Source organism: Nymphaea colorata, chromosome 9 (assembly GCF_008831285.2).
Source record: "Nymphaea colorata isolate Beijing-Zhang1983 chromosome 9, ASM883128v2, whole genome shotgun sequence".
In the NCBI taxonomy this organism is placed as follows: Eukaryota; Viridiplantae; Streptophyta; class Magnoliopsida; order Nymphaeales; family Nymphaeaceae; genus Nymphaea; species Nymphaea colorata.
In genome coordinates this window covers 14,573,803-14,588,326 of record NC_045146.1, presented here as the reverse complement: position 1 = coordinate 14,588,326, position 14,524 = coordinate 14,573,803, and the positions used below count along the sequence as shown (strand labels likewise).

Genomic DNA, 14,524 nt, shown 5'->3' with positions numbered 1-14,524 from the left:
AGGGCTGCTCAGCTTATGAACCGATAGGAAGTTTAAAATATTCCTTCTAGACGTATTTCCAGAAAACAATAACACCAGCAACAACAAAGTTTGGTACTGCATCTGATACATATACCACACAAACTGCAAGGGGCCTGTACGTACCTAAGCACAGCTAAAAAGGTAAAGAATACAAGTTATACATGTTCAAGCTTCAAAAGCTTATTGTGAACTTTTCTTTCAACGTGTCACAGATGGTAAATGCTAAAACTAAGGTTCAATTGCAACTCTCGCGATAAGTTCAGGTGGTTCAGATCTTTGTTCCAAGTTGGAAGAATCTCATGCAGGAAGAATTCCATCCCTAAAGAAGAGTAAATGAAAGTTGTCACATTTTCTTCCGAACTCTGGTTTTTATGCATGGCAATGAACACAACATACACATCTTCAAGTCACCATTTGTTAGCAAGAAAACTTCTTCCTTGGGTACGTACATTCTGGAGGTAGTATGGCTGGTTCAGAAAAAGTAGCCAACTCAGCAACCACCAAGTTCACTAGACTGGAGACACTCATCAACGAGTTGGCGAAGATTGGGATTCTCCAAAGCTGCAGCAACCCTTTCTTTATCATTCAATTGCTTGTTAACTGCAATGAAATTATATAAGCTTTTAGGCAAGTACCACTGAGTTAGAAAGTATCTAATAAAGAAAAACATGACCTTGATTTGATTGATACTACGTGCTCAAGATTCGAATAGATTTTCATGATACTTGGAGGAGATCACTAAACAGGACTGATTCGTAATTTCATTTTTTTGACAGGGGGTTGATTCACGCATCTTATCACAGAAATGAAAACCATGAAATTAAGGAAAAAAGGCATGGCCATAAAGACCCCACCATTTTTATATAAAAAAATGTATGAAAATTGAGGTCCATAATTCCAAAAGTAGATATGACCATTTGAGGAAAAAAAAAAAGACAAGCAGAGAGAGACATAAATTAGCTCTTTCAGGTAAGTTTGAGATGAATTATGAATAGCCATTGTTTGTGGATAAACACCAGTAACCAGCAATGCTCATGGCAGCCCACTTTTCATGTAAACCTAACCTCCAAAAAGGAAAACTGAAAAGCACTGTTCCATCGGTTTCACCACACAACTTTTTTTTTCCCAAATTCAGCCCTGCTTTATTGTTATTGACGAATGCATCCTTGACAAAATCAAATCGATCATATTGTCATTTTGACCATGATTAATAGCTTACTATAGCCATACACTTGCAAAAATGGTTTATGTTACTTGAATACTTGCATATCATTTTACTAATTCTTTCTTTAACAGAAGTTCTGATCAACAAATTTAATCTCAAGAACTGATTTAAGCAAAAAGCAGGGCCCAATCTATCAGTAACAATAAAACAAGGATGAATTTGTCAATAGCCCATATATCAGGAGGTGAATTTGGGAAAAAACTGCTAAAATTTAATCTGTCAAGTCGACATGATCTTTTGTTTTTGTCCTCATGAACTGCAAGCCCTAAAATAGACTCTCATGATATTGTACCTGGTAAAACATTGTATGAAAATGCGGCTCAGGATTTTGGTTCTTCTGGCTGCACCTATTTTGACCAAATCTGACTTACAACATAGTTAGACCAACCAAATCTAAACCATTTACTTCCTTATTAATTCTACACCATGGTTTAATAACGACCACTACTACTATTGCTGCTACCTTTGCTAGAACACAGCCACCAAAAGTCAGGAGAATGGCCATCTCAGGATCTTCAAGATCGAGAAGGAAACAAGAAAGTAAATGAGATAATCAGACGAGAACATAGGGATTTTTACGTGATTCAGAGAGGCGTGATGTCTTTTTACATCCATGGCAGCACTAGAATTTCCTTATATCAAAGAGATAGCTACAAGGACATGGTTCTTTTTTTAATAAAGGGGTCTTGGTAAAACTGCCACAATAGAAATTAAAATAACATCCCTAATGTAAAGATAGTTAGATCTACATAAAGATAGGCGGCAGCCTACCAGGACAGGATCAGGCTCCAAATCCCAACAAAATGAAGAAAAAGATGATCTACTACTTGACATAAAGTCTGCCCATGCATGTTCTAATTTTTCTAGAAAAGTTAACGACAGCTTAAGGAAAAGAAAATTTCAATTGCTGTAAGTAAGAAAAGCCCAGCAACCGACATAGTCAGTGAAAATAATAGGTAATAAGCTATGCATGCAGTGGGTAGTGCACACAGGGGGGGGGTGTGGCTGTGGCCTCTCTTAGGGCGGGTGGAATGACCCACTCACCCTTAAAAAGAAGAAAGAAGCAGTGGGCTTGTAATTCAAGCAGTAAAAAGATGAGCTGGGATGGGAATGAACCACAGGGGGGTGCATGCACTTGATAATTTGAAATAATTATCCTACATTATCATTCTGCTGATGTTCTCGCAAGAATTGTTTGTCAAAAACAAAAAAAACAAAAAAACAAAAAAACGAAAGAAAAGAAAACAAAACTATGCAAGATCCTACAGAACATCCGAAACAAGGAAGAAAAATGGAACATTCACAACGGTTACCTGTAAGATTTTGAGCAGACCAAGTATTATAATTTATGACGGACCAAAAAAAAGAGGAATGAAAATATACTAGGAGACTCCTCCTAGGAACATGATCAAAATGGAAAAAATTACAAAAGTAAATTATGGTCAAACAATTAGATGAGTGTACTAATATGAATTTATTTTGAATGAATATGAAAGAGGAGCAGTATGGCCCAAGCACCTGAATCTTCATTTGCATGAGATCCAGGAGACACATTAATGTCAACCTACACACAACACATATCCATAGTTATTAATAAATGCATGAGATGGTAGTAACATGAACTTACTTTGAAGAAAAGAGTACGGACATACATGGAAACCCAGGAGTGAAATACTATGACATCTCATAATTTTGTGATTAATGATAACATGATAACATAGAAACAAAGAAAATGTTTGACACTCAAAGTTGCACAGGATTTAATCAACTCAATCATGACTGAAGCACTTCACCTTTGCCTTGCTCTCTCAATAGTCAAGTGCAATGTGTGTGCATCGAAATCTGATGAAAGCTATGAAAAAGGTACTCATGCATTTCATCCAATAATTTCTTTTTTATACCAGTGATTAACTTTTAACTAGAATAGAATATGGGCAAATAACAGAACCCATTGTTGAAGTACAGGCATTTTACTAATTGTTATTGTCCCCAACAACCTTGGAGATAATTGCTAAGAAATATTCCATTTCTTTTATCGTGTGGCATATTGTATGTACAGTTTCTGTTTAAGGGTGTTGTCTTGTATCATAGAAAGACAATATTGCAAGGTCTTCTTGTCCTGTTTTACATTTCCAAATAGGTGTGACAGGGATGTCTCATGTCCGTATGTATATACTATATTCTTGTATCAAATGGTAGCAGAGCCACTTCACAAATGAGGATGTCAGAAGGCAGGAAAAACTTCATTCCGTGCATCTAGCTACATCCATCTGGGTGGGCAACGCTTCATAGGATGTGGCACGACTGTTAGGGAGGTAAGCATCTGAGGTAACATTTTACTGGGGCTTGATTTAAGAGGCTTTGAATGAAGACTTATGAAAATCAGCCAATGATTGAAGTTTTCATGTATTTTATCATTGCTTATATCTGCTCAGATTTTGTGTTGCAGTGGGCCCCAACCATACTGATGTAGATTTTAGAAGCAATCATTTCTTTTCACTTTTTACTATGCCTTTGAATTTAGGTATTTCTGAAACAGTTCGTGTAGATGAAGTGGTCATCCTTGAGAATGCTATCCTTGCAAGTCATCTCTAGGTTTGAATGTTTACCATAATTCTCATACCCACTATAACAACCTAGCCCAAAATTGACAAATGTCTAACCTAGTGGATCCTAATATATTTGACTGCTTGCTTCGCTTTGGTAAATCAAGAAAAAAAAAGTAGTAACGGACTTAAATACTTGACCACCAAACTTTCTGAAAATCTTAGATATGGGACTTTCTCAAGTCACATAACTTCCAAACAAAAGGATGCCAATGTATATATATATACACACACACACACGTATCTGGAAAATTTTGCCCACAACAAAAAACTTTCTTCACAATCCTATTGTCTCGCACACAAGACATGCATGCACATATGCATGTTTGTTCCATGTAGGTTCAAAACTTGTGGTTCCCTGTCAACAGCGCAGCACAGCTTCTTAACTATGAAAACAATGAATTCAGCAACGAATTTTTATCTTGAGAAAATTAAGGTACAAAGAATCAAATAACATGCTTATGCATATTCACTCTTAAATTAGAACTTCTGAAAACAAACTATATTCATGGCCGAGGTAAAAGTATGAGGAAGGATGAGCACCCTAAAACATATAAAAAATGACAAGATCCAAACCTGCTCCCCAGCATCCATATTATAGCAAAAATATCTAAACCTATAAAACCATGCCGAGCATGTTAGTTTGAGATCAATAATTGCTTTCTCTGATAAATGCACCAACACATATCCCAGATCTAACCAAGGGTCTGATCTAAGGTGCTTCGCACCTCAAATCCATGGTTCTGTAACAGCAAATTTAAGAACCATGGATTTAAGATCCACATTATGCAACAAATCCATGGGTCTCAAGTCAGATGGCTTTAATATGCAAGGAGCAAAAATTCATGATGTAATCCTTAGATTTTCAAACAAAGGATATGAGATCCTTGTTAGAAACCAAGGATCTAAAATCTTGCAAACTAAGACACCAAAATATCATAATCACCTTAGATCTTAGATCCATGTCAATCAAACACCCATATTATGCTCGGACACATAATCCATGACATACTACATTTTTTGCAATTGTCGAAAGAAAGGTAACAATGTTTTGGGAAAAGATTTCTTTGACAGACAAGGATATCCACGAGTTAATAAGAAAATATAAATTACAAAATTGCAACGGATGCAGGACTGGAGAGAAGAGGAAGGAGAGACAGATACATGAAGTAGTAGAAAAGTAAACAGACATGTAGGAAGAACTAGGGAGGAAACATAAAAAAAGATGTGGAGTAATGACTTCACTCAGGAAACAAAAGGAGGCCAAAGCAAAATAACAAATACCACCTCAAACATCAATTCGTACATACATAATCAGACAAGAAAAACATCATCAATGCAATCAGAAGCATCATCCTGTATGATTATACCTTAAAATGAGGTGGAAAGCAGCGCATCAGCTTAACTCGTAAGCACAAACCAATTACAGTTGCCATGCTACAGTGTTGTACGGTGGGAGTGAAAGTAATCCTATATGACATATGTAACTTTGGTCAGCACAAAATACACAGAAAGAGGGGATAGGCAATCTGAAAGGGATCTATATAAGCAGAAATTAAGAAGGAACCGTAAGGAAGAGGAACTGCATGATCTAATTGGCAAATACAGTAGGACAACAACCAAGGATTCTTCGATAAAATAAACACATGCACAAAAGATACTCATTGGAAAATACATAAATAAACAAATGTAGAGAAAGAAAACAATTTTTTAAACAAAACAAAGTATGGCAACACATAGTTCCTGTTAACAGTGGGAAATATCCGTAAGTGACGAGAGAAAGACCTTTTCACTGAACCCATTTAGAAAATTTATGCCCTTTATTAGGTATTCTGATTCAAGCTCCTCTTCCAACAACAGTAGAAAGATCATTTTAAGCTGCATCTAGATGGTTGTGTCCAACTCTACTGATTCTCATGTTACTGCTGTCACAATATTTGATGTCAGACTTGACATTTCTTACCAATTTAAGTCTCACAGAGACTCATGGTTCTTCATCGCCCAACTTACCAGGTACAAAAGACCACTTCCATCCATAGAAGAGAAAAAACTGAAAGAAGATAATTCAATGCAAAGAAAAAAGCAGCACAGACAGGCAATAAAATATAAAAAATCTAAAGATATTGCACAATCAAATTCAATTTACACAATAACGAATGTGATATCTATGGAAAATGCTTTTGGGGAAATGACACTGAAGGCAATTAGCTGATTGCTCTTAGGCCCATAGCGCTAGCACTACTGGAAGAGCGTGGATGCAACTCACTATAGTGATCCGCAACTGAGTAGGCATCAAAGCAAACAGCATGACATTACGTTAAAGCATGAAAACACTGTTTCTTTTTTTTTTCTTCAACTTTGAAATGACACTTGGAAATTATCTGATGTGGGAAGGCGCTATTGGAAGAGCATGGATGCAATATAAGTGAAAAACACCAAGCAAAAGTCAAAGTAATGAGCAATTAAGAGAAAGTCATGCACTTAGATGCCATTTCCAATCAACTGAATGGAAGATGATTGGCGTGGACTGGCTTGAAGCGATGCAGCAGCCAGTACAATGAAGACTTAAACTGTAAAAAAATTTCTTATCGACATAAAGCAGTTTGATAAGGAAGGTAGAGTGCCAACAGCACAAAATTCCTTCAGATAAGTGAGATATCCTCAGGCAAAGAAACGTAAGAACTCTCGAGTACTTGCGTTGGCGAGGTCAAGCACAAAACTGCTGCTCGTGTCTGTGGAGACACTCTGGTCAACGCGGCATGCTTAAAGAACAAAAGGTACGTAGTGCCCAAGTACCATGTATATCGCCCGTAATAGCATCAGGAACACCAATTCAAACCCAATACAGGAAAAGGTGACAATATCTGTATAGCATCATCATCTCTGTGAGTTTATAATTTGCGATAGTGTCAATCAACGGCCTAAAACCAAAAGAGATGTGGGAGCACCGGACAAGTCAGTCGCTTAATTCAGCGACGGAACGATAGCACTGCAGAACAACTCATTGATGCCACTAATCAGATTGGATCAAGACTTGAACGATCGGATAATTCAAAAACCTTGCAGCTTGATCGACTAGTTCCCGCAGAAACAGAGCCAAGACACGGAGCACAAAACTCATCCATGCAGGATATACTGAAGTTGGAGCTTTACATGTACAATCCGCGATGGTGGTGCTTCGGAACCATTAAATTAAGCTGCTTATTGCAAGGGGAAAGGGACAGCTAGCTGGGATATACTCACCGAATCCGACCGAGCTTTTCATCGACAGTGATGGACTCTTCTGACAGAACGCTGAGCTGCTCCAAGGAGTAAGGATGCTCAGGATCTCTAATATCCCGGACGAAATCTGAGATCAGAAGTCAAAGATAAAACAACGGAAACATGGAAAACAGCATGAATAACAGGTTATTCTTCCGTTTCCTTCATTGAAATTTCACAAAACCATGCACCAAGCACATATATGAGGAAGCAAACTCTTTCACCCTTGAGGGGATATCAAGGTGCATGATAAGAGCAGCAGCAATCGGAAAATAACTCTCTAGTGGGGGGAAGCAGAAAGGATATCAAAGACATCGAGGGCATCGACAGCATCATCATCGTTGTGAGCATCCTCTGCTCGAGCAACCCTTTCCTTCTTGGCGTGCACCACGGGGTTGGCGTTGATCAGGCCCAAAGTCATCCTTCTTCTACGTCCTGTATTCCTCGATATCTGCAGCCAGAGTCGCCGCTTTCCCCAAACCGGCCGTTTTGCGAGAAAGAGTGAGAGGTTTCAGTGTGACTCGGATATCGAAAGATTGACGATGGTGGTTATCGAAAGATTGACGACGGTGGACCTGTGGCCACTTGCCAGGTGCTCGAAGCGCACGTGGCACGAAGCAAATTTCCTTAGACCTGGAAGAAGGGAACACCCCTTCTTCATTTTCTCGTCAAATCCCCCTGATTTCTCGACCTGCTGCTTCTTCTACCAGCACTTATGGATGATGACGACATTCTTACGGCGTGCTCACCGCCGGCACCTGCCTATGCCTTCCCACTCTCGCCAAATTTAGCCGCGGTGGTTTCTTGGCTTGACTCAGGAATCCGTTTCTTCATCTTTACCTATTTCTCGCTATTTACTTTTCTTTTTTTTCTTTTTTCTTTTTTTTTTTTACATTTTAAAAGCACTCATAGACTGCGTAAGAACAAAATCCTTACTCGCTTACATTTACTTAGATATATAAACATTATTTTGCTTCATTTCTACTATCGGTAGCGGTGGAGTTTGCATTTGTAAAATCCGAAATCAAATAGTCGGACTCAATTATTTGAACTATCCATATGGTCCACGGTGGAGTTAAACATATAAAAGTAAGTGGAAAATCATGCGCTTGCCTATGCAAAAAAAAAAAGTGTTGAACAATAAATAATTTTGGCCAGCTCGGTCTCGACGTAGGCAACATGTAGACGTAGGCAACATGTAGACGACCAATCATTGGGAAAACAATCTCATGTTATATATGTATATATATGCAAGTAGAAGTATAATGAAATTCCCTTTTTAGTACAAGGTCTCCTTTATTTTCTTTTTTGATCATGTCACTTGAGTGCGGGGGTCAGTGCGGCACATCTCAAAAAATTTTGGTGCGGTGGTGCAGTGAGAGTATTTTATTATATAATATATATGACAAAAAATTATCTATAAACCATAAAATTATTAAATAACAGTATGAAAATTATAATTTGCTAATCATGATATCATTATCAATTATCAATTCAACACTCAACAAGAAATATATTTTAGTTTTTAGTTCATAGAATAACACTCCATACAGTCATACTTCATAGTCCATACATCATCAATCAGAGTTGAGTTTTACTTCCACCTTGATTTTCTTGATTGTTTCCAACGATATTATCATCAAACACCTCAAAAGGAATAACAGGATCAAAAAAATTCATGTTAGCGGTACGCATAAGAGAAAAAGGTAGAGGAAGAGGGAAAGGTCGAATTTGTTAAAAACCTTAAAAAAACCCTAAAAATTGGACCAAACTAGACTTCCTCGCCTTTGACCGCACCCAACTCGGGTCAAACGCGAGTCGGGTGCGAGTTTGAAAAAGATGACTTTAGCTGGATGAGGCTGACTGCACCCGACCCCTGTTTGACCCATTTGGGTGCGTACGAGACCAAAAATGGCGCACTGAGGTTTCATTGCCTTTGACAGGTTCAATCTTTTCTTTTTCCTTTTTTTTCTTGGTCTTATGGAGTATCATCATTTTATAATACTGTTTCTGCCGCCTTACGTGCTTCTGCAGATCGCAATCGTTTACCTTTTCAGCAACCATTGGAATACAGTTCTTAAAATTAACAGCCATCCTTGGCTTAACATAAACATGCTACATTAACAATAGATCAAGCGACACTGTTTAGTTTTCCGTATAGAAATTCCATCTTCTAAATGCTTTAAACTATTTGCATATACATAGCTTCGCTTGAACTTTTATGCCTAATTTAAACCCGCAAATGTGGAGTAGCGTCACTTAATTTGGCAAAACTGATCACCATGATAGTCACATCCAAATTAAACTACAAACCTTCTATCGTTGTCTATATCAAGATTTTATAAGCACACGAAACTGTTGAGTTGTTTACTTTGGAATTCTTGTGCAATATTGTTTTTACGTGTAGGACTTATGCTTCCGATATTTAAGGTTTCTAGCTTTCTTTCGATCGCACGCATATAGTTTATTCTCTGAAACACAACTCCGTAGCACGAAGTTTCAGCTGGGAGTTCTGAATAGGAAGATGTTCCAAAAATAATGATATTAGTCTCTTGTTGTAGTTTTGTAGCCCCAACAGATCATTAACTACGGCATGTTACCGTGAATATGAAACAGATATCAGAATCATAAAAATTATTTTATGATTGTACTTTTAGAACAAATTCATGAAATAATTATGAATTGTTTCTTTTGCCAAACAGACTCTATATCATGAACTTGCATGCGTGTGGTGGTCAACGATAGCTAATACTTCAGCATTTTTTAACAAAAAATCTTGCCGGAACTAATTTGTAAAAGACACATAAAACATGGCCTGCTTCTACAACGTTGTGTCAAAGAGAAAACGGTTTCCCGTAAAAATCTTACTCTTTTTCGCATGCTTTTCGAGCTTTCATTTTAAATGCCACTTAAACAAGGAAACCATCTTTCTTTCACTTGCTATGAACACAGGTAACTTTTTGTTGGTTCTTTAGATTCTGAACAAAAATAAGGGGAACCATTTTTTGAGCATTGTTTTCCAGTACAGGAGCTAGCATGAATGCTCCAACTCCACCTATCATCTCCGATGTAAACGTTTTTCTTTAGCTTTTTAACTCCAATTTTGGATGCTGCAGTTTGCATTAGTTTCTCTTTAATACTTAATGTTTTCGTCGCTTTACATTAATATGGATAAACAACGGATACTCTTTCACGTTTTCCACTCTTAAATCTTAATCAATTGCATCAAAGGCTGACCTTCACGTCCTTCAATGTTTGTCTTCACTTACTGAATGACTTAAATTACAAGGAAACTGTAATTAAGTGCTTGATTGAACTGGTTATATACCCATTTTCTCTCTTCGACAGAAAGAGATGCTATTTAGGGGGTTGTTACAGACTTGAGTTATGGCTAGCTGTTAAAATAAAACTAAACAATCTGAGTTCAACTCGTATGAAATTCTGCGTAATATTCATAAGCAGGAATCAGGATTGATCTTAAGAGCAGGGTTTTACCAGGCATAGATGAAGCTCTCTGCTGCTGAATGGGAGACTGAGTTTAAACTCTTGGATGTGGTTTCTTAATGTTCTAAAGAAAGAAGGATGTGGACATGGCGGCATGCAGCTCGCAAGCAGACATAACTCAGATGACATTTTCCACGCCATAAGAGCACGTCTCTTCACGTCAACTAGTAGCCAAAACCTCCTCCTCCAAATTTGTCATCCACTTAACCTGTCAAACGTCCCGCTCCACTTGGATAACCATGCAATTAAGATGGTGATTTCAGAAAACAACAGATGAGCGGCGTTCTTTCCTGAAGTCGAGAGTATGCCAGAGTGTAACCGATTCATCTCGGCGCTCCATGTTCTCTAGCGTGATGTCAGTGGCTGGCCGGAAGCTCCTCTCTCCGTCCACATAACTTTTGCCGCCTGCCAAGAGTCTCTAGACGTCCTCGGTCTTCATCTGATCGTCAGGTGCCCATGCATCAGCCTCCCGCTCTTCTTACGTCCTTTTCCTCTTTCTCTTCCAAATTTAGACGAGGTCACCGGGGAGAAATGCAGGGAAACGAACCATCTTTACCGACTTCTTCAACTATAAAATCCTTTGTTGGTTCTGCTGCTGATAGTCACAGATATCATCAGCCAGCGCCATGGCCTAAAGGGTGCAAAGGATTTCCTTTCCTTTTCTTTCTTAGCTTCCATGGCTCCTTCTTCTCTTCTAATGATGGTCTCGACTCCAAGCAAGACCATGGCCTCGTGCCTACTTTTGCTTCTCTCTGCTCTTTCTTTCTACACTACCTCATGCGAATCGTTAAGCACGAAGGTTTATATAGTATACATGGATTCGTCGTCCAAACCAGATCGATTCTTGGCTCACGATCTCTGGTACTCATCGGTGCTCGAAGAAGCTACGGACGGCGAGCACGCCGACCGTTTGCTGTACACTTACTTGCATGTCTCTCAAGGGTTCGCCGCGCGCCTCACCGAGGAAGAGGTGGCGAAGGTGCGAACGGCTCACGGATGCCTCGGAGCCTTCGAGGACTCCGTGTACCACCTCCACACCACGTACACTCCCAGGTTCATGGGCTTGAATCCCTGGCAAGGCCTGTGGCATGACTCTCACTTCGCGGACGGGATCATCATCGGGGTACTGGACTCCGGCGTGTGGCCGGAGAGCGCCAGCTTTAACGACGTTGGCTTGGGCCCCGTTCCGGCCAAATGGCGCGGGAGGTGCCAGACGGGGCCGGACTTCAATTCGTCGAACTGCAACAGAAAGCTGATTGGTGCGAGTTTTTTCGGCTCTGGGCACGATGCCGCAGCTTCCGCCGGCGAAGGAAGCGAGCTGCCGTTGAACCGAATCGGCAGCGCTGCGGACGTCTCCTCCCCAAGAGACACCGCCGGGCACGGGACGCACACGGCTTCTACTGCCGGGGGCGCGCTCGTCGCCGATGCTTCCTTCCTTGGCTACGCCAGAGGCGACGCCCAGGGGCTGGCCAGCCGAGCTCGCGTCGCCGTCTACAAGGTGTGCTGGTCCCGCGGCTGCTATGCCACCGACATCCTCAAGGCCATGGACACCGCCGTCAAGGACCAAGTAGACGTCCTGTCTCTGTCCATTGGGAGCAACGGCGTTCCGCCATTTTACATGGACCCCATAGCTAAGGGCGCCTTCCAGGCAATGCAGAAGGGTGTGTTCGTGTCGTGCTCGGCGGGAAACAGTGGGCCGACTCCCTCGACGGTTGTCAACGCAGCCCCGTGGATCGCCACCGTCGGAGCCAGCACCATTGACCGCGACTTCCCGGCAATGGCGGTTTTAGGTGACGGAACTCTGGTTCGAGGCGCCTCCCTCTACCAGCAGACCCTGCAAGCAGGCGGGCACAAGGGCAGGAGCAGAAAAAGAAAGAATCCTCCCGGTGCAAGTTCTGCCGCTATGCTGCCCATGGTGTTTGGGAGGAGCGAGGAAGCTCGGTCCTGCTTCAAGGCGGAACTCGACCCTAAGCTGGTGAAAGGGAAGGTGGTGGTATGCGAGCGAGGAATGACGGGGCGTGTCGAAAAGGGAATGGCTGTCAAAGAAGCCGGCGGGGCGGCCATGATACTGTTGAACCAAGCCAGCAACGGCGAAGAACTCATCGCAGATGCTCATGTCTTGCCGGCGTTGCTCGTGGGAGCCAAAGCGGCTGCGACCATCAAGGCCTACTTGAACTCGGCCAAGAACCCGACCGCGTACGTCCAGGTCTTCGGCACCACCCTTATCGGAGATCGGTCGGAGAAGGCTCCTTCCGTCGCAGCGTTCTCCTCAAGAGGACCCAACGCGGAGGCCCCTCAAATCCTGAAGCCCGACGTGGTGGCTCCGGGGGTCAATGTTTTGGCCTCCTGGTCCCGCGCCGTCGGCTTCTCCGGCGAAGGCGACCCTCGACGGGGAGACTTCAACATCATCTCCGGCACCTCCATGTCCTGCCCTCACGTCAGCGGCTTGGTAGCATTGATCAAAGCGATCCACCCGGACTGGAGCGTATCAGCGATCAAGTCGGCGCTCATGACCACCGCATTCCAGGCGGACAACAATCACCCGGGAGAGCCCATCAGAGACACGGTGGACGAGAGCGTCGCCACGCCTTTCGCCATGGGCGCAGGCCATATCTCTCCGAACAAAGCGGTTGATCCTGGGCTGGTCTACGACGCCGACACATCCGACTACACCAAGTTCATCTGCTCCATCAAGTACACGGACCAGCAGATATCACTCTTGCTCGGATCCAACGCCACCGGCGGATGCTCCACCATCGGCTCCTTCTCCTCGCCAACCGATCTGAACTACCCCTCCATATCTTTTGTGATCGGCGACAACAGCACGGGTGGTGCTGGTGCTAACGGAACAATGGTGATGGCGACACAGAGAACAGTGACCAACGTCGGCAGAGGCAAAGGCCCATGGTATTATACTGTGACCGTCAACAGCCCGCCACACGTACAGATCGGGGTCAGTCCAACCCAGCTGCAGTTCCTCCAAGTTAATGAGAAGGCCACCTTCAGAATCACCATTGAAGCCTCCACCCAGCTAGGGGAACGCAGAGGCCGCCAGGAATTTGGTTCAATCACCTGGTCCAGTATGGGCACGCCGGATGCTTACGTAGTAAGAAGCCCCGTGGCCGTGACATGGAAGTAGCAGCAGTAGCAGTAGTAATGGTAGTAAGAGCGGGCCTTGCAATCGTCAGTAATCTGTATCAGTAAACCAAACTCAAAAACAGTCGTATGTTGGTCCTAATCGTATGTTTTCTCCACTTCTTCCCTCGACCCTAGCGGATGCAGTAGCCGTGTAGCAGTAGCGGTAGTAGCAGTAGAAGCCATAGCTCCAGGGAACAGTAGCAGCAGCGGCAACGGTTGTTGTCGCTGTCGTCCTCGTCCATGTATTTGATAAGGCGTGTAAAAAATGTACTTGTTCGCCATGATATGGAGAGAAGCCAGTGATTAAGGTGAGACACAAACAATGTATCTGAAACTGGGGACTTATGCAGCTACACTCTTCAAATGGCGAAATAAAGGATGAAGTTTGAACCACACCATGAATCCTTTCTGGTTCTACCAGTATCAATTATACCATTACTCCATTCTATATATATATATGCATCCCTTCCATTATTCCATCACAATGGAACTTGCTTACCATGCATCTGAAGAGGTAAAAGTTAGCGCTGACTGTTGATCAAGTCCTAAAACACCCATCTAAAGCCGTTTCTTTATTCTTCCCTTTTCAGAAACCGTCCAGCCATCTGAATTGAACTGTATTAAATGCTTTCGAAAGAAGGAAGAACCAAAAATACTTATTTCCACTTTGATAATAAGAGAAAAAAAATGAGAACCGCCTCCATTCGTAGATTCTTCCCTTGACACTCCATGTTGCTGGCTCATTATGTCATCTCCGAATCCTTCTCAT

The 14,524-nt window shown here is 41.9% G+C and overlaps 2 protein-coding genes across 3 annotated transcripts; one reads left to right on the top strand and one right to left on the bottom strand.

Moving 5' to 3' along the window:
• Nucleotides 1–26: 26 nt before the first annotated feature.
• On the bottom strand, nt 27–7,917 carry LOC116260894 (protein AE7-like 1). Of its 2 annotated transcripts, XM_050079678.1 has the most exons (6): nt 7,421–7,917; nt 7,096–7,202; nt 5,223–5,322; nt 2,765–2,810; nt 471–621; nt 27–340 (listed from the first exon to the last, which is right to left on the bottom strand). In XM_050079678.1, the coding sequence occupies exons 1-5, from the start codon at nt 7,532–7,534 to the stop codon at nt 512–514; spliced, it is 477 nt and encodes a 158-aa protein (XP_049935635.1). In that variant the 5' UTR covers nt 7,535–7,917; the 3' UTR covers nt 27–340; nt 471–511. The 2 variants fall into 2 exon arrangements, with proteins under 2 accessions (XP_049935635.1, XP_049935634.1); XM_050079677.1 differs by having other exon boundaries at nt 27–621.
• Nucleotides 7,918–11,431: 3,514 nt separating this feature from the next.
• On the top strand, nt 11,432–13,756 carry LOC116260609 (subtilisin-like protease SBT1.8). Its single transcript, XM_031639060.1, has one exon. It carries the CDS (start codon nt 11,432–11,434, stop codon nt 13,754–13,756), a length of 2,325 nt encoding a protein of 774 aa, XP_031494920.1.
• Nucleotides 13,757–14,524: the final 768 nt, after the last annotated feature.